General features: G+C 37.4%; 1 protein-coding gene across 1 annotated transcript; it reads right to left on the reverse strand.

The window, feature by feature from the left end:
* Positions 1-11,082: 11,082 nt before the first annotated feature.
* On the reverse strand, positions 11,083-12,060 carry LOC118855183 (olfactory receptor 9G4-like). The gene has a single exon (XM_036765274.1). It carries the CDS (start codon positions 12,058-12,060, stop codon positions 11,083-11,085), a length of 978 nt encoding a protein of 325 aa, XP_036621169.1.
* Positions 12,061-20,311: the final 8,251 nt, after the last annotated feature.

Below are 20,311 nucleotides of genomic sequence, written 5' to 3' on the forward strand. Positions count from 1 at the left end.
CAGCCACTAACCTTCAGGCTGGCAATGGACAGCTTGTGGGCAAAGTCAGTTTGTTTCTTGCTCTTCAGCTCTGAGATGCATTCTGTTGGACTCAGGCATATCTCTTATTGCTTCCTTTGGGAACTCTCCTACATAATCTCTCAGAAATCCATACTTCATTCTCCGAAGAATCAATTAGAGTTTTTCCAGAGCTAAGAGATGACATGTTAATTGGAAACAAAGAAAATAGCTCATATTTTGTTCAAAGTATGCTTTTCCTTTTTGAATATCCTTGTTTATATTAACGTTGAGAAGAAAGATTCCCTGAAGGTACTCTTGGATCTCCATTGTCTGAATCAGTAGAAAGTTCCACATGGTACAATGCATGAGGGAAGGGGACGAAAATCCCTGAACTGGAAGACAAATGACCTAGGCTCAAATCCCAGACCTAGGCCTTCAAGGTATTCACTATATGAGCTTGGACAAAGCACTTAAGCTTTCAAATCCTGCGTCCTCATCTGTAAGATGAGGTTGGACCAGCTGACCTGAATGTCCAACGGTCTAGGAAATTATGAGATCAAAATCTGAATACTTTTTTTTTCACATTAAAAGACCTTTTACAATCTGGTACAAAAATTAATTGAGCTGTGCCATCTCTTTGGTACACATATCTTTCTAGGGTGCCTTTCTAAAACTATCATTTCTTATGCCCACTCTGGACACTAGTCAAAGAGGATAATCAATTTGATCGTAAACAAACATTCTATGGACAGTTTTAAGCATTTACATCATTGCTTATTATATTTTATCTTCCTGTAATGCACACTCACTGCTCCCTACCCTTCTTTCATTTTGCCCTTATGCCTCCTATCTATGCCTATCAAAACTTTACCCATCTATCAAGAATTGGTTGATGTCCATTCATCTAAGAATGTTTCATTGTTGTCCTCAACTAGAAATTAATGAAACTGATTTGGTTCCTCTTCTCTTCTGGCTCTTAACGTATTCTGCCTTGTATTCTAAGTTTACATCATTTTGATTCATACCACCTCGTTTGATTTCTGATCTATCCTTTTGCTCTCATGGTGGTTTTACCTGCCATTTGTTATCTTATTGGGGCTATTCTGGTGTTGTGGAAGAGTGCAAGAATGAGAGCCATAGATCATGGTTTTAGAATGCTAACAGACCTTGGAGGTCACAAGTTCAACACCCTCTTTTTACAGGCAAAAAAGTGAGGCACTGATAGATACGGGACTTGCTTAGAGTAGTTATCATTGGATTTGAATCCCTATTCAAATATCAACTTTATGGCATTTGGAAATGTACTTAATCTCTCAGCATCTATTTACTCATCTATAAAATGGAAATCGTATTTTCATGACCTGCCACCGAAGGTGGTTTTTGTTTAATGAATACGTAAAAACTATAAAGTGTAAAATAACTGTGACATATTATTATTGCTCCATTGTAGTCCTACCATGATGTCTTGTTGTAGTATGGAAGTAATTTTAGATTTTCAAATAATAAAAGAGAGTAAGGTAGATTTTGGACAATTTCACATAGCTAGAAAGGCTGCGTCTAGTGACTCACTGTCTATTTGTCGTCTGAAGATTAGCTCACCAATGTTTGGAGAGACCTCGACTGATTGATGATTGATTTTTCATTGTCATTACTATTGCAACAATTTTTTATTACTTATACCGTAGATGGGATGCAACCATCAGCAGCATAGGGGCCACCCACATAGATGAAATTGCAGGTCATTGAATCATTGTTATCATCATGCACTCTCCTTGTAAAATCTAGACATTCAATGTCATGCTTCCTGGACCTGACATACAACAAATGAGATGCAATCTACCTTTTTTAGCTTTCTTGAATATTAATGCCCTTCTTTCTCTACACTCCAGGTAAATTCCACTTTTAGCTATTTCCTGATCTCAGTCTGTGATCTTCCAGTACCATACAGTTGCACAAGCGATTTCATGTAGTTGGAATTCAATCATCTCAAATTTCTCTACCAACAAGTATCTTTAATTGCCTTCAAAGGTCACTTCAGATGTTTCTTATTCCATAATCGCTTCCCTGGTCCCTCAGCTAATTTCTTTTCACTCTGCAAGTTTTCCTAGAATGGTTTGTCTGGATCTTTCCCCCTTAATACTTTACCTTGTAGCAACTTTGTTTGTGTACCCTGTGTATTCGCTCCTTTCAGACTGTAAGTCTCTTGAGGTCTGGGATTTTGCATGTATGCGTTTTTTTTTTCCTGTATCTCCAGTTCTCTTGACCAATGAGTCCTTTGTGTTAATATTTTAATGATAAACTATGTGTTAAATGTAGGAAAATCACAATTTCCTAAAAATAAAATTTTCTGGTATCCCAGGAAATTATAGAGAATTGTAATGGGGCACCAGAAGTCTTAAATAGATTTCCATTGAAAACCTAAATTAAAAAAAAAATGGGAAAGGGCATATCATCAAAGAAAAGCACAATCAGAAGAGAATGATTTATACTGAAGTAGAAGCTAAAAACAAGTGATTGTAGGATCACAGATTTCCATTGAGGACGAAACTCAGAGACCATGTTGTCCAACTCATTCATTTTTTTTTTTTGATGGTCAAAATAAGGTCTACTAAGATAAATACATTTATCAGTTGACCTGAGTTCTGTATGGGAATCTGTGAAATTCAAAGAGACCTACAGGAACACTTCTAGCACACACCCTCAATCTCTGTTAGATTATAAGCGTCTTGAGGGGAAGGGCTGTCTTTTGACTCTCTTTGTATTTCCGGAACTTATCATACAGACTGGCACACTTAATAAAATTTTTTGAGGGGGCGGAGCCAAGATGCCCGCATGAAGGCAGCGTCTTACCGGAGCTCTCTCACAAGGTCTGTCAGATTCCTATAAAAAAAATTGAATTTGAGCAGATTTGAGAGAGTTAGAAACCGGGAGTAGTCTGAGTGGGGCAAATTTCCAAGCCGGGAGAGTCTGAAAGACTGAAGGCACGAATCTGTAGGCTTGGATAGCACTCGGCTGTGAAGCTGCTCCAGACCAAAGCGGAAACGGTCGGCCGGGAAATCCACATGGGAGACAGGCTGGGAGAAAGCTGGGCGCCTGAAACCAGCGGAGATCCCCAGGTCTCCCAACACAGGACACAGGACGGCAGTCTGTGGAAGCGACAAGAGGCAGCGCAATGCCACCAGCCGAGAAATACCAACTCCTGATGCTTGCAGCCCAGAAACTCGGTTTCTTGAACTTCCGGGAGACATAATGGCGGGGTAAACGGCTCTAATCCCTCCCCTCCCCACCCTGAGAATTCCTGGGGAGAAAAAAAAAGAACGCTGGAACTGAGCAGAAAGTAGTGAGGCGTCAGTGGTCAAATAGTAGAAGTTCATTAGTCCCAGACGGGCAGAGTCGACAGGGGTCAATGCCAGGATCCCAGACATAAACTTGCTCCCCCAGGGGAAGTGCCAGACATCAGCCCAAACAACAAACAGCTGAGACCATTGATGAAGAGCAACATTGCTGGAGAGTAACCATAGGAAGTGAGACGTCAGGGAGCCAGACCACTCCCCCACAACTCAGGAAATTGAAGGCTATAATTCTAGACTCACAACCCCCAGAATAAGAAAGCCAGAATTAGCCAAATGGAAAAGGAGGTCCAAAAGACCACTGAAGAAAATACTACTTTAAAAATTAGATTAGAGCAAGTGGAAGCTAGTGACTTTGTGAGAAATCAAGATAGTATAAAACAGAACCAAAGGAATGAAAAAATGGAAGACAATGTCAAATATCTCATTGGAAAAACCACTTACCTGGAAAAGAGATCCAGGAGAGATAATTTAAAAATTATTGGACTACCTGAAAGCCATGTTCAAAAAAAGAGCCTAGATATCATCTTTCAAGAAATTATCAAGGAGAACTGCCCTAATATGCTAGAGCAACAGGGCAAAATAGAAATTGAAAGAATCCATCAATTGCCTCCTCAAATAGGTCCCAAAAAGAAATCTCCCAGGAATATTGTCGCCAAATTCCAGAGCTCCCAGATCAAGGAGAAAATATTGCAAGCAGCCAGAAAGAAACAATTTGAGTATTGTGGAAACACAATCAGAATAATCCAAGATCTGGCAGCCTCTACATTAAGAGATCGAAGGGCTTGGAATGCGATATTCTGGAGGTCAATGGAGATAGGATTAAAACCTAGAATCACCTACACAGCAAAACTGAGTATCATGCTCCAAGGCAAAATATGGACTTTCAATAAAATAGAGGAATTTCAAGCTTTCTCAACGAAAAGACCAGAACTGAATAGAAAATTTGACTTTCAAACACAAGAATCAAGAGAAGCATGAAAAGGTAATCAAGAAAAAGAACAAGAAAAAGAAATTGCAAGGGACTTACTAAAGATGAACTGTTTTGTTGACATTCCTACATGGAAAGATGACATGTATGATTCATGAGACCTCAGTATTAGGGTAGCTGAAGGGAATATGCACACATATAAGGGAGGGAGGGAGAGAGAGAGAGAAAGAGAGAGAGAGAGAGAGAGAGAGAGAGAGAGAGAGAGAGAGAGAGAGAGGACACAGGGTGAGTTGAAGACGAAGGAAAGATATCTAAAAGAAATAAAATCAAACTAAGAGATGAGAGAGGAACACACTGAGAGAGGGAGATAAGGAGAGATAGAATGGGGTGGATTATCTCGCGTAAAGGTGGCAAGAGGAAGCAGTTCTGTGGGAGGAGGGGAGAGGGCAGGTGAGGAGGGAATGAGTGAACCTTGCTCTCATCAGATTTGGCCTAAGGAGGGAATACCATACATACCCAATTGGGAATCTTACCCCACAGGAAAGAAGAAGGAAGAAGATAAAAAAGGGGGGGATGATAGAGGGGAGGGCTGATGGGGGTGGAGGTAGTCAAAAACAAATACCATCGAAAGGGGACAGGGTCAAGGGAGAAAATTCAATAAAGAGGGATGGGTTGGGAAGGAGCAAAATATAGTTAGTCTTTCACAACATGAGTATTGTGGAAGGATTATACATAATGATACACATGTGGCCTATGTTGAATTGCTTGACTTCTTAGGGAGGGTGGGTGGGAAGGGAAGAGGGGAGAGAATTTGGAACTCAAAATTTTAAAAACATATGTTCAAAAACAAAAAAATAGTTTTTGCATGCAACTAGAAAATAAGATACCCAGGCAATGGGGTGTAGAAATTTATCTTGCCCTACAAGAAAGGAAGGTAAAAAGGCATGGGAGGGGAGTGGGGTGACAGAGGGGAGGACTGATTGGGGAAAAGGGCGAGAAAAATTTACGCCATCTTGGAGTGGGGGGAAGGGTAGAAATGGGAAGAAAATTTGTAATTCAAACTCTTGTGAAAATCAATGCCGAAAACTAAATATGTTAAATAAGTTAAAAAAAGAATGTTCATACCCTTTGATCCAGCAATACCACTTCTAGGGTTGTATCCCAAAGAAATCACACAAGTGGGAAAAGGACCCATATGTACAAGGACATTTATAGCGGCTCTTTTTGTGGTAGGCAAGAATTGGAAATCAAAGGGATGCCCATCAATTGGGGAATGGCTGAACAAGCTATGGTATATGAAGGTAATGGAATACTATTGTGCCATAAGAATTGGGGATGATATGGACTTCATAACAACCTGGAAAAACCTACACGACATACTACTGAGTGAGTGGAGCAGAACCAGGAGAACACTGTACACAACCACAGATATTTGGATTCTGTGAGGACCAACCCTGACAGACTTCACTCCTCTCAGTAACACAAGGTGCAGGCACAACTCCAAAGGACTCATGATGGAGAATGCTATCTACATCCAGAGAAAGAACTATGAAGTTTGAATGCAGATTGAGGCACACTTCATGTTCGCCTTTTTCTCTTCTCTTTTGTTTTTGGGTTTTTTTGAGGGGGGGGTTCTGTTTCTTCTTTCTCATTATTCATTCCATTGGTCATAATTCTTCTCCGCAACTTGACTAGTGTATAAATTAATTCAATGTGAAGTCATTCATGGTAGTTACACGAGATTCCATGCCATCTTGGGGAGGAAGGGTGGAGGGAGGGGAGAAAATCTGGAACTCAAAATTATGTAGAACCAACTGTTGTAAACTAAAAATAAAAATTAATTCAAGAAAAAGAAAAAAAGGAAAAAAAAACAAAAAAAATAAATAAATTTTTTATTGATGGGTGGATTGATTAATCTATAGAGGGCTTATGGAAAATGATTTTAAAAAGGAATTTCTCAGCAATAGAAGGTATGCCACCTTAATTTGCTCACTCATACTACTGAGTCTTGGCATATTCCCCAGCACTCAGCACAGAGCCTTGCATTCCATAAAGGGTTAATAAATTTATTGAATTGAATGGAATAGGCTTTTATGGAGCCATACACTCTTTTTGTATATGTTTTCATAATACAGGGTCATGCTGGTCACCTTGAATCATCTTTTGCCTATTTCAGAAGATAGTAAATGTTTTGATGGCTTGGAGAAAAAAAATCTGTTATTTATAATGGTATTGATTATGTGGCTAATATCTTCTGCATTCTAATTCAGTTACTCCTTGGACTGGATCATGTCTGAGGTTCTTTTCAATTTTGAAGTTTTATGAATCTGTGAATAGCATATTAGAAAGCAATATTAAATACATGAGGCAATGACATTCTGTCTGGTATTGATCTCTCTCAGTTTTTCATCATATTAAAACAATATTTCTCTGATAGACTCATGGGGATGCAACAACAAGCATGACTTTCAACTTTCCTATTTTATTAAGAAAACTTCCATCTCTAATCCAGTTTGTCAGTGAAGTTTCACCACTATCACTTCCCCTGGCCTATCAACAGTCACATCGTTTACCTCTGGGAAATGAGAAGCAAAATAAATGCTATGAGATGGGGAGAGGGTTGGCCAATGACTCCTCAGATCGTAGAGGAGGAATTATTAACATTTTGATGACATGAACGTCTTTGAAATTCTGAGGAATTCTATTGACCATTGCTCACAATGAATCTATGAGTTATGCCATACACAGTTGCCCAAGACGGACAAGTCATAGTGGAGAGTTCTGAGAAAAGGTGATTCACTGGAGAAGGAATTGGCTAAGCAGTCTAGTATCTTTGTCAAGAAAACCCTATGGACAACACCAAAGTGACAAATTGAAAATGACATGATCTCTTGGTTTTATATGAAAGGGAGATTATGAAGTTTGAGCCACTGAAATTTTAGGCAAATACTTTTTCCAGAAAGGCTTTAATTTCAACATTAATGTGGTTTTGAGGAAACACAGAAATGTAAGGGAACCTATGATTACAAAGGTACTTGTACAAGTACATTTTACTTTAAAGTTTTCTTACTTCAAGACTACCTACTTTATGGTTTGGTGAGTTTGGTAATGTTGATGAGGCCAATTGCAACTCCTTTACCAAAAATAATGATCATAGAGAACTGATGAATTCATTGCTCTGAAAAGAAACAGACAAAATGCTCTAACCTAACTTGAGGCAATTCTAAGTTATTATACTGACTATAGCATAGTCAAGAACAAGATGAATTACCTGGTGCATCTAGTGTAGAGATGAAAGTTAGTAGGTGCTCTGATCATTAATATTAACAAAACAATATGATTCATTTGCATTTCCTGAATTTGTACATTGATGAGTCCATGATTTGTCATTTTTATGTAATTGAAAACTGGCTAATGAAGGTTCAGCCTTTGGACCATGCCTGGGAGAGACTTCCTGTTGGCAATCGAAGTGGAGATATGATGAACCTGCTTCTGGTGATGCTCAATGAGGCATCTCTGCCATGATTGAAAGCATTGGCACATATTCTATGATTATATCCTTTTCCCTTATTGAATGGAGATGGAAATTCTACAAATCGGCTATGGCGTTGGAACTGAATATGAATACAAAAAGTACAAATTGATAAACTCTCTCTTTCTCTCCATGGTTGATTTTGCGTGAATAAGGAGAAACATGAAACGTCAGTTATAGGAGCTGAATATCATGTGTTTTGAACACACTTTTTCCTTTTTTTTCTGTTGTGTTTACTATTTCTTGGTCTTTGGTTGGTATGATTTGGAGATAGAACAAAATTATGACCTCTGAAAGACCCTATGATGGAAGTTCATAGCAGAGACTTTAGGGCTCACAGCAGCCAAGCCCATGGAGTGAGCACATACCCAAGGAGTTACCTGCTTAGCCCATCACAGCAATGACTTGACTTGACAGCTAACGCTCAATAACCTGCCAGCAATGAAGTGACTGGCCTATCAGTTATGCCATATTAAAAGAATGAAATGGGTGAAAGAAATGTTTTGAAGCTACTACTTTAGGTTTGACCCTACTGTCTCCTGGGGCCCAGGTGGTAACAAATGACCTTGATTTTCTGGGGGGCCATATTTTATTACAACCATTTTAAATTTTAATTTAATATACTCTGAAAATATCTACCTCATTATTGAGGTATATAGAGAGAATGCCCTGTTGTGGGGTGAGGCAGTATTCTTATACCCTAGTCTTTAGTGTGTCCTCTCATTAAATATCACTTGATAAAAGCTAATTGATGTTAATCCTTTAAATTGACATTGGGGGTACTAATTACTTGTTAGATGATATTGAAAAGAAAATAACAGGGTAAATTATATAAAGGAAAGTATATCAGATGGGGGATTCATATGCGATGGTAGCAGAAAGACCCTCTAGCCTCTTGCATGGATCCTAGAACCATAATGGGGAGGAGAAATACACTTTTGTCGAGGGATCCAACTTGTTTATCTGAGGTTGAATTGTTTGAGCATTACCAAAGCCCATCTGTGTTACATTTACATTTTCTAATACAGGTTAAATCTGCTTATTCGCTGATGATTAATAGACCTAAAATTAAACACTCAGAGGGTTAAATTTTTCTTTTACTTCTGAGCCCTGGTGCCCTGATGAGGGCCGGTTAGTACATGACATGCACCTTTAAAATCCTATCAACTAAATTCAAGACCTAAATTGAAAACAGAAATCTAATTTTCCCCATAATCAGGGTCCCCAAATACCGTCATGCTACATTTTGAACTATTTTATAAGGGAATGAAAAATAAAATTGCATGTATCCTCAATAGTTTGAAAGATGGTTTCCCTCAGTGAAGTGTTATAGTCAACTATATATGTGACATTCTTCATGGAAAAGACTTTACCATGAGGCCAAGGACTCTTAAATTGCTTAGAGACCTTCTTCATTTGGTAAAATCTCTATGTTTGCTTTTTCCTCCCTTACCACCCAACCTTCCCAGATACCCTAAAGAACAGTCCTTCTGCTTCTCTTTGTGGCTATCTTGACAAGGACTGGAGCCTCAGAATAGATTAGAATACATCTTGATTTTTTTAAGCATTGGAAATTTTAGAAATGAATAAGTCTCACATTTATGCAGAAGTGGTCGGTACATAGTATTTGACGTTTCATTTGTCCACACTACCATGACATTCAGTTTTATTATGAAGTTAGATCTATACTGATAGCTTCTTATAAGAATGAATGAAATCATTGTCATTGAGTGTTCCACCTGGGGGTTTCAAGAAGACATCTTCTAAAAAGTTCATTTTTAAAAAGGAATTTTATTAGTCCCAAATGATCTTAAGCACTTGACCAAATCAATTCATTAAAAGGTTTGCCTTTTCTGAAATTATTTATATTTCAAAATACACCATCGACCTCTGTTCCCAGTATTCTCAATAGTCTCTCTCTCTCTCTCTCTCTCTCTCTCTCTCTCTCTCTCTCTCTCTCTCTCTCTCTCTCTGTCTTTCTCTCTTCCCATAAACCTTAGACCTCTCAATCTCCATTCCTTCCATGTATCTTCTCTGTCTGACTATGGGATGGATGATTTACCACTACAAGCTATGAACACTTACTACGTTTTGTTTTCATGTGATCAGAATAAGAATTGGAATTTCAATACTATTATTTCAGAGAACTCCTTCTTGAGGATATTTCCTCATTATTGTTTCTCCTTCATTCTCACAAAAAACCATGACATGAGGAAGAAGATGCCATGACTTGCAATTGAATTAGATTTGAGTGAGGGATGGCTGTGCAAAGTCACCAGCCTTGCTTATTCCTCCAGAGTCACCTGGGTCCAGTGGCCAGATATATCTATAGATATACCTATAGATCAGGACACCTAGAGATGTCCCAGGATGCAGTTTAAGACCTTGACCTTTTTAAGCCAAGTTCATTGCTCTACCAGGGAAGGACACCTTTAACATACATACATACATAGATACATACATACATACATATACATAGATAGATATAGGTTGAAAGATATATGCATGTGCGTATGTATATGTATATATGAATATATGTGTATATATGTATCTAAATGCATATGTGTGTATGTGTGTATATGTCTATCTATATTTATATATATGTATGTGTATATATATATATATGTATGTGTGTATATATATATCTATGTGTATATATATATATATATATATCACAAAATTTCCATGAGAATTCAGAAGTTAAGTTACTTCTCAGGGTTAAATGTACAGAACGATCTGTCTTCATGGGAAAATCTGGGCAAAATCTACCATAACATACTGCTCCCTTGGCTAGTATGGTGTTCACGGTGCTCGTAAAGATTTGAACATGTGTGAAAGAAGAAAACATCAAGAAGAATATTTTCACAAGCGGTATGTTATATCTAAACTTTGTCACTGCTTAAATAAATACTTTTATAGTTGAACTGAATTATAATATTAAGTTTGGGAACTTACCAGGACTTCGGAATTTATTTTAACACCCACTATATATATGTGTGTGTGTGTGTGTGTGTGTGTGTGTGTGTATATGGCCCTAGAATACTCAGGGAACAGATGGTTGTGTACAGAGTACAGCTGTATTCTCTTGTCTTCTAGTAAATGATTCTTCAGTGGTTACTTTGCTGTCTCTTTGCATCTTGCAACAATTTCCTAAATTAATATAATGAATTATCATATCATATTATTTGTACCAAAATACACAGAAACACATGATTTGTTTGTCCCTTATTTTACGGATGTGATTAAAACATGTTGGACATTAATAAAAATCACCTGGGTACTTTTATTCTCTGTATTGCTTTCCTGAAAGCCTCCTTCACATCCTTGTTCCTAAAACTATAGATCATGGGATTGAGCAAGGAATTCACCACTGTGTAGAACAGTTCAACGAACTTGTCCTTCTCCCGGGAAGAGGTGGAGCTGGGTCTTGAGTACATGAAGAGGAGGGAGCCATAGAAAAGCATGACAGAGATCATGTGGGAAGCACAGGTGGAGAAAGCCTTCCGCCTTCCTGAGGCTGAGCGGATCCGAAGGATGGCCAGGAGGATGTTGAAGTAGGAAATCAGGATGGCTAGTGTGTTAGCCAAAATTGTGAAACCATTCATTCCCAGGAGCACCTTCTCATAGACCTGTGTATCAGTGCAGGACATCTTTGCCAGGGGCAGTGCATCACAGAGGAAGTGGTCAATAATGTTTTTCCCACAAAATTTTAAGCGAAATGTGTTAGCAGTGTGGGCTGTGGCATTCAAGATCCCAGCTAGATAGGACCCAGCAACCAGCCCAACACAGAGAGACCTGGACATGGCGGCTGCATAGAGAAGGGGGTTGCAGATTGCTACATAACGGTCATAGGCCATAGAAGCAAGGAGGTGACACTCACTATAAGCCATAGCACAGGAAAAGAATAATTGGGCACCACAGCCTGCTAAGGATATACGGTTGTCCTGTGAAATGCAGATGGCCAGGATTTTGGGGGTGTACACAGATGTATACCAGAAATCTAAGAATGACAGACATGCAATGAAAAAATACATTGGGGTATGCAAACGGGAGTCAATTCTGATTAAGATAATTAGAGTCATGTTCCCTGCCAATGTTACCAAATAAAGAGCCAAAAAAGCTGTGAAGATTACCAGTTGCATCTGTGGGTCAGCTGAGAAGCCCATTAAGATGAATTCAGTCAAGGTGGTCCGATTCCCCACTTCCACAGACATAGTGGTGGCAACCTGATAGAGTACTAGAACCATCAAATAGAGATATAGAATTTATTAGTTCATGCAATTTAGATCTGGAGTGACCCCAGGAGGCAGATGGGTGACACAGAGTATACACCTTTATACTAGAAGGTACAAAGAACTGAATTCACATTCTGCCTTAGGTGCTTCTCGTCTGTGTGACTCCGGGCACATCACTTAACCTCTCTGTTCCTCAGATTCCTCATTTGTAAAAACAGTGTAATAACGGAACCCATCTCATAGGTTATTGTGTGGCTCAGATGAGATAGTATATGGAAAGGTACCATGAAACTTGAAGCAACATATAAATGGTATCTTACTACTATCTAGGTTTTTCCCATCATTACATGGAGGGTGAACCGGGATATCCTAAAATTTCAGATCTTGAAGACACTTAGAATATAGAACACAGACTATTAGATCTATGTCTGGAATACTGAGTGTCTGAATTAGAAAAGGCTTTACAGTATAACAGAGACTGCCAGAGAGATGTAGGAGTTTAGACATCATGTATTCAAGCTTTCTCATTTTATACATCATAGAATCATGGTTGAAGAGCTGGAAAGGCCCTTAAAAATCTTTTCATTTCTTTCCTTTTTTTGTATTTTTTCATCTTAAAATCGTATACAAAATAAGAAAAGCAAAACAAACAAAATTAAATACTAAAATAACAGAAAATAATTAAAGAAAAAAAACCATTATGATGTGAAAGCAGAACATGAGAGTGGATTCAAAATATACATAAATAAATTTCCATTTCCAGAAAGCCTATATGGTAAATACTAAACATTGTTTTCAGCTTTCTATCTATCTTTTCTTCCTTGTAGGTTTTCTTTTCCTGTCTGTGGTGCATGTTTGAATTTGTGGCTATCTCCTCTTTTCCCCCATACCCATAAGGCTATAATTAATCACAGGGATACACTCTCACACACACACGGGCACGTGCACACACAAACGTATACATATATCTCTGTATGTCTGTATGTATGTTTGTATGGATGTATACATGTGTGTGTATGTGTGTGTGTGTGTGCGTATAGTAAGAGATTATGCACCCTCAGAGAAATGGAGAATAAATAAGTGCAGTATGTTCTTACGTAGATGTATGTGAACATATATGTCCATATATGACTATGGTTAGAAGTAATTAAGTGTGTGCATGTATAAGTGCATGAATGGATATATTTGTGTATATGTATATGTGTGTGGCTCAAATGTGTAGGTGTCTATATAATTTATGTCTATATTCTCCTGTGCACATATGCATATACGTGTATACACATGCCCATACGTATGCATACTTGTGTACTTGTATATATGTTTGGTTCAAATAGATGCATTTTATATGTGCATGTGCGCAAGTGCATATATGTACACAAGTACATACACATACATATATGCATATCCATACATAATTGTGCATGTATACTCATAATACACATGTGCACACAAAGATGTACATATACGCATATGCACTTATAATTCCATTCATACACTTATACATACACATACTTAAATATCGATAACCATAGTCATAGATAAACATATACATTCATATTCATCTATGTAAGACCATACTACACTTATTTATTCTCCATTTCTCTGAGAGTGGATAATTTCTTACTTCACAGTTCCATGTCTTTCCATATTTTTCGAAGCCTACCAACTCATTATTTTCTACATCAAAGCAATATTCTGACCTTACACTCTCTAGTTGTTTCAAATACTCTAAAACAATGTTGATAAATATGGCTGACACATATTGTAGCTTCCCTATTTTTCTCTTTTGATTAAATCTATTTAGTTTTTACTTTGTCCAAGATCATCATTACCACCCCTGCTTTTTTTTCCAGGTAAATTCTATTCCTGATATTCATTTGAGGTTTGTGCATATCTCTTATTTTCTACCTCTCTGATTCCTCTACTTTACCTCTATCCCCCAACATGCCCTCCCATTGCTTAAGCTAATCCCCCAGGATCCTGCCTAATTTTCCTATTCTCATTAATCTAAACACCAATCCATTCCCCCTTTAGCCACTTCCCTCATCTTCCTGTTTAAAGACCTCTGTTTTGTCCTCTCCCCACCTCCCTATCCCCTTAATGTTTTATTTCTTTCTAAATTCACATACACACAGACACACTGACACACACACAGACACACACAGAAACACACACGCACACACACACACACACACACACACACACACCACCTATTCTTGGTGAAAGTAGGTTTCCAAAACTACCAGTCTTCCTCCCACTGCTAATTCCTCTGTTGGATTTTCCATTCACCTTTCATTTGTATAAGACAAATATACTCTTTTAGGTGTTCCTACATGGTTTTACCTCTGGTATACTCCAGTCTTTTTCTCTTCTTGATCTGTTCTCCAGATCAGTTCTTTTTCTTTTGAGACGTTTCACATTGTATTCTATTTTTATTCCTTTTATTTAGTTTTATTGTTTATTTAGTTTATTATAACTACATTGCCTTCCCCTTATCCAATTCTGATTTCCAAGGAGTTATTTTCTTCCTAAAGATTCTAGATATCCTTTTCTAATTGGTTGACTTTCTTTTTCACACTTTTCTTGTTTTTTCTTGGATTGTTCTTATTTTTTTTAGTTTTTCCTCAATGTCTTTCATTTGATTTTAAAGTCTTTTTAATGGTTCTCTTCGTTTCTAACTCTCTCATTTCATAAATGAGAAAACTATGGCCCAGAAATTTGAAACAACTTTTTGTGGTCCTATAGGTTAGTAGCACTAAGCATTAAGAATGAGATATGATGTCAGATTCTGTGAATCTGGAGCCAGTGTCTTTTCCACTCTGGCATACAGAATATGCTGAAGATACAGTGAGGAGAAATGACTGCTTTAGTGTCAATTAATCATTTAATTAATCAATTACTTAATCAATTATTCAACAAACATTTTTCAATTGCTAATTACATGACTGGGGCTGTCTTACATGTTGGAGGTATAGAGTAAAAGCAAACGAAAAACCTGGTTTTTGCCCTGACTTGCTTACATTGCTAATGGGAGAAGTAACAGAAAAATTCATCCATACAAAACAAATACAGAGCAGATGTAAAGTAGATTTGGAAGAACATCAGTGTTGGCCAAAATGACTGAGAAATCTCATGCAGGAGGGAGTATATGAGCTAAGTATTGAAAGAAACTCTTTTTTTTTTTCCCTTAAGACCTGCAATTGAGGAGAGAAAGTACACTGCAGATATGGGGGACAGAGAGTGAAAGAAACAAAAAAGTGAAGACAAGGGAATTAAAAATATGCCTAGATGACTAGATTTTAGATTATGTGGGATCAGTGTGCTTAGGGACTGAAAAGATAATAATAGCCTACATTATGAAGTGCATTAAATTCCATATAGAAGACGTTATACTGGATCCTAGAAGTAGTTGGAAGGCTTTGGGGTTTGTTAAGTAAGCTATTGACATGATCAAACAAAGTGTTAGGACAAACACTTAACCAACATTATAGAAGATGGATCTGAGAGGGTGAGGGTTGAGAGACATGAATCAGGAAAACTGCTTAGGGGAATAACAACACCAGTATTGTGATAATTGAGAAAATTGATATTAAGTGATTTAAAAAATTGTAGTGTGTAAATAACAATTTAAGGTTGGGAAAGCTCTTTTCTTCATAATCCTGTCAGAAAAGGTAGGGCTAGAATTAGTTTTCCCACTTCTAAGAAAGGAAAGCTGAATACTGTTAGTTACCATCATCGCATAATACAGGAACAGTCTATTATTGTTAAAGATGCAGTCTACTGTAGTAGAAAGAGCATTTCATTTGAAGGGATGAGACCTGGGTTTAAATCCTGACCCTGCTACTTCCAAGGGGAGTTAGGATATGTTATTTAACATCTTTGGGAATCATTCCCTAACTGTAAAATGAAGAGGTAGGACTGAACAACCTCTAAGTTCCCTTCCATTGATTAACTGATGGTCTTATTATGCTATGAACCCTGGTTCTGCTATTTACTACTCGTGTAGTCTTGAGAAAGGTCCTTCCTAATCTCTCTGATATTCAGTTTCTTCATCTTTAAAGTAAAATGTAAGACAACATCATCTCAAAGTTCTTTCCTACTCTAAAATCTTTGATAAATTAGATACCTCTCACTTTGTGCCAACATAGCAATTTCTAGTCCCAGCCACTAACCTTCAGGCTGACAATGGACAGCTTGTGGGAAAAATCAGTTTGTTTCTTGCTCTTCAGCTCTGAGATGCATTCTGTTGGACTCAGGCATATCTCTGATTGCTTCCTTTGGGAACTCTCCTACATAATCTCTCAGAAATCCATACTTCATTCTCCAGGGAATCAATTAGAGTTTTTCCAGAGTTAAGGGATGACATGTTAATTGGAAACAAAGAAAATAGGTCATATTTTGTTTAAAGTATACTTTTCCTCTGTGAATATCCTTGTTTATACTAATTTTGAGAAGAAAGATTCCCTGAAGGTACTCTTGGATCTCCATTGTCTGAATCAGTAGAAAGTTCCACATGGTACAATGCATGAGGGAAGGGGACGAAAATCCCTGAACTGGAAGACAAATGACCTAGGCTCAAATCCCAGACCTAGGCCTTCAAGGTATTCACTATGTGAGCTTGGACAAAGCACTTAAGCTTTCAAATCCTGCGTCCTCATCTGTAAGATGAGGTTGGACCAGCTGACCTGAATGTTCCACAGTCTAGGAAACTATGAGACCAAAATCTGAATTCTTTTTTTTTCACATTAAAAGACCTTTTACAATCTGGTACAAAAATTAATTGAGCTGTGCCATCTGTTCGGCACACATATCTTTCTAGGGTGCCTTTCTAAAACTATCATTTCTTATGCCCACTCCGGACACTAGTCAAAGAAGATAATCAATTTGATCTCAAACAAACATTCTATGGACAGTTTTAAGCATGTATATCATTGCTTACTATATTTTATCTTCCTGTAATGCACACTCACTGCTCCCTACCCTTCTTTCATTCTGCCCGTATGCCTCCTCTCTATGCCTGTCAAAACTTTACCTATCTATCAAGAATTGGTTGATGTCCATTCATCCAAGAATGCTTCATTGTTGTCCTCAACTAGAAATTAATGAAACTGATTTGGTTCCTCTTCTCTTCTGGCTCTTAGCCTATTTTGCCTTGTATTCCAAGCTTTACATCATTTTTGATTCATACCACCTCGTTTAATTTTTAATCTGTCCTTTTGCTCTCATGGTGGTTTTACCTGCCATTTGTTATCATATTGGAACAATTCTGGTGTTGTGGAAGAGTGCAAGAATGAGAGCCATAGGATCATGGTTTTAGAATGTTAACAGACCTTGAAGGTCACAAGTTCAACACCCTCATTTTACAGGCAAGGAAAGTGAGGCACTGATAGATAACAGACTTGATTAGAGTTGGTAACATTGGATTTGAATCCCTATGCAAACATTAACTTTATAGCATTTGGAAATGTACTTAATCTCTCAGCATCTATTTACTCATCTATAAAATGGAAATCGTATTTTCCTGACCTGCCACCGAAGGTGGTTTTTGTTTAATGAATACGTAAAAACTATAAAGTGTAAAATAAATGTGACATATTATTATTGCTCCATTGTAGTCCTACCATGATGTCTTGTTGTAGTATGGAATTATTTTTAGATTTTCAAATAATAAAAGAGAGTAAGGTAGATTTTGGCCAATTTCACATAGCTAGAAAGGCTGCGTCTAGTGACTCACTGTCTATTTGTTGTCTGAAGATTAGCTCACCAATGTTTGGAGAGACCTCGACTGATTGATGATTGATTTTTCATTGTCATTACTATTGCAACAATTTTTTATTTCTTATACCGTAGATGGGATACAACCATCAGCAGCATAGGGGCCACCCACATAGATGAAATTGCAGGTCATTGAATCATTGTTATCATCATGCACTCTCCTTGTAAAATCTAGACATTCAATGTCATGCTTCCTGGACCTGACATACAACAAATGAGATAAAATCTATCTTTTTAGCTTTCTTGAATATTAATGCCCTTCTTTCTCTACATTCCAGATAATTTCCACCTTTAGCTATTTCCTGATCTCAGTCTGTGATCTTCCAATACCATACACTTGCACAAGCGATTCCATGTAGTTGAAATTCACTCATCTCAAATTTCTCTACCAATGAGAATCTTTAATTTCCTTCAAAGGTCACTTCAGATGATTCCTATTCCATAATCTCTTCCCTGGTCCCTCAGCTAATTTCTTTTCACTTTGCAAGTTTTCCTAGAATGGTTTGTCTGGATCTTTCCCCCTTAAACCTTTACCTTGTAGCCACTTTGTTTGTCTACCCTGTAAATTCGCTCCTTTTAGACTGTAAGTCACTTGAGGTCAGGGATTTTGCATGTATGTGTCTTTTTTCCTGTATCTCCAGTTCTCATGCAGAATGGTCAGTCCTTTGAGTTAACATTTTAATGGTAAACTACGGGTTAAATGTTGGAAAATCACAATTTCCTAAAAATAAAATTTTCAGATATCCCAGCAAATAATGGAGAATTGTCATGTGGGCCCAAGAAGTTTTAAAGAGATTTCCATTGAAAACCTAAATGAAAAAAAATGTAAAAGGGCATATCATCAAAGAAAAGCACAATCAGAAGAGAATGATTTATTCTGAAGTAAAAGGTAAAAATGACTAATTGTAGGGTCATAGATTTCCATTGAGAGGGAACTTCAGAGGCCAAGCTGTCCAACTCATTCATTTTTTTGAAGGTCAAAATAAGGTCTAATAAGATAAAGACATTTTTCAGTTGACCTGAGTTCTGCATGGGAATCCGTGAAATTCAAAGAGACCTACAGGAACACCTCTAGCACACACACTCAATCTCTGTGAGATTATAAGCGTCTTGAGGGGAAGGGCTGTCTTTTGACTCTCTTTGTATTTCCAAAACTTATCATACTGACTGACACACTTAATAAATTTTTTTGATGGGTGGATTGATTAATCTATAGAGGACTTATGGAAAATGATTTTAAAAAAGAATTCCTCAGCAATAAGATGGATGCCACCTTAATTTGCTCACTCATACAACTGAGTCTTGGCATATTTCCCATCACTCAGCACAGAGCCTTGCATTCTATAAAGGGTTAATAAATTCATTGAATTGAATGGAATAGGCTTTTATGGAACCGTGTACTCTTTTGTGTATGTTCCCATAATACAGTGTCATGCTGGTCACCTCAAATCATCTTTCTGCCTCTTTCAGAAGATAGGAAATGTTTTGATGCCTTGGAGAAAAAAATGTGTTATTTATAAGTGTATAAATTATCTGGTTAGTTGACCTCTGCATTCTAATTCAGTTACTCTTTGGACTACATTATGTCTGAGGTTCTTTTCAAATTTGAAGTGTTATGATTCTGTGAATAGCATATTAGAAAACAATATTAAATAAATGAGACAATGACATTCTGTCTGGTATTGATCTCTCTCTCAGTATTTCATCATTTTAAAACAATATTTCACTGGTAGACTCATGGGGACTCAACAACAAACGTGACTTTCAACTTCCTTTTTTTATTGAGAAAACTCCCATCTCTAACCTGGTTTGTCAGTGAAGTTTCACCACTATCCCTTCCTCTGGCCTATCAACAGTCACATCCTTTACCTCAGGAAAATGTCAGGCAAAAAAAAATGCTATGGGAAGGGGAGAAGGTTGGCCAATGACTCCTCAGATCTTACAGAAGGAATTATTAGCATTTGGATGACATGAACATCTTTGAAATTCTGAGAAATTCTATTGCCCATTTCTCACAATTAAACTATGAGCTATGCCATACATAGCTGCCCTGGATGGACAACTCATAGTGGAGGGTTCTGATAAAAATTTATCCACTGGAGAAGGAATTGGCTAAACACTCTAGTATCTTTGTCAAGAAAACCCCATGGAGGGTACCAAAGGGATAAATTGAAAAGACATGATCTCTTTGTTTTATATGGAATGGAGAAAATGAAGTTTGAGCCATGTAGTATTTAGTCAAAAACCCTTTTCCAGAAAGGCTTAAATTTCAACATTAATATAGGTTTGAGGAAACACAGAAATGTAAGGGAACCTATGAGTATAAAGGTACTTCTACAAGTACATTTTACTTTAAAGTTTTCTTACTTCAAGACTTCCTACTTTATGGTTTGGTGAGTTTGGAAATGTTGATGATGCCAATTGCAACTCCTTTACCCAAAATAATGATCAGCTGGCACTCAATAATCTGCCAGCAATGGAGTGACTG

This window comes from Trichosurus vulpecula, chromosome 6 (genome assembly GCF_011100635.1).
Source record: "Trichosurus vulpecula isolate mTriVul1 chromosome 6, mTriVul1.pri, whole genome shotgun sequence".
Lineage (NCBI taxonomy): Eukaryota > Metazoa > Chordata > Mammalia > Diprotodontia > Phalangeridae > Trichosurus > Trichosurus vulpecula.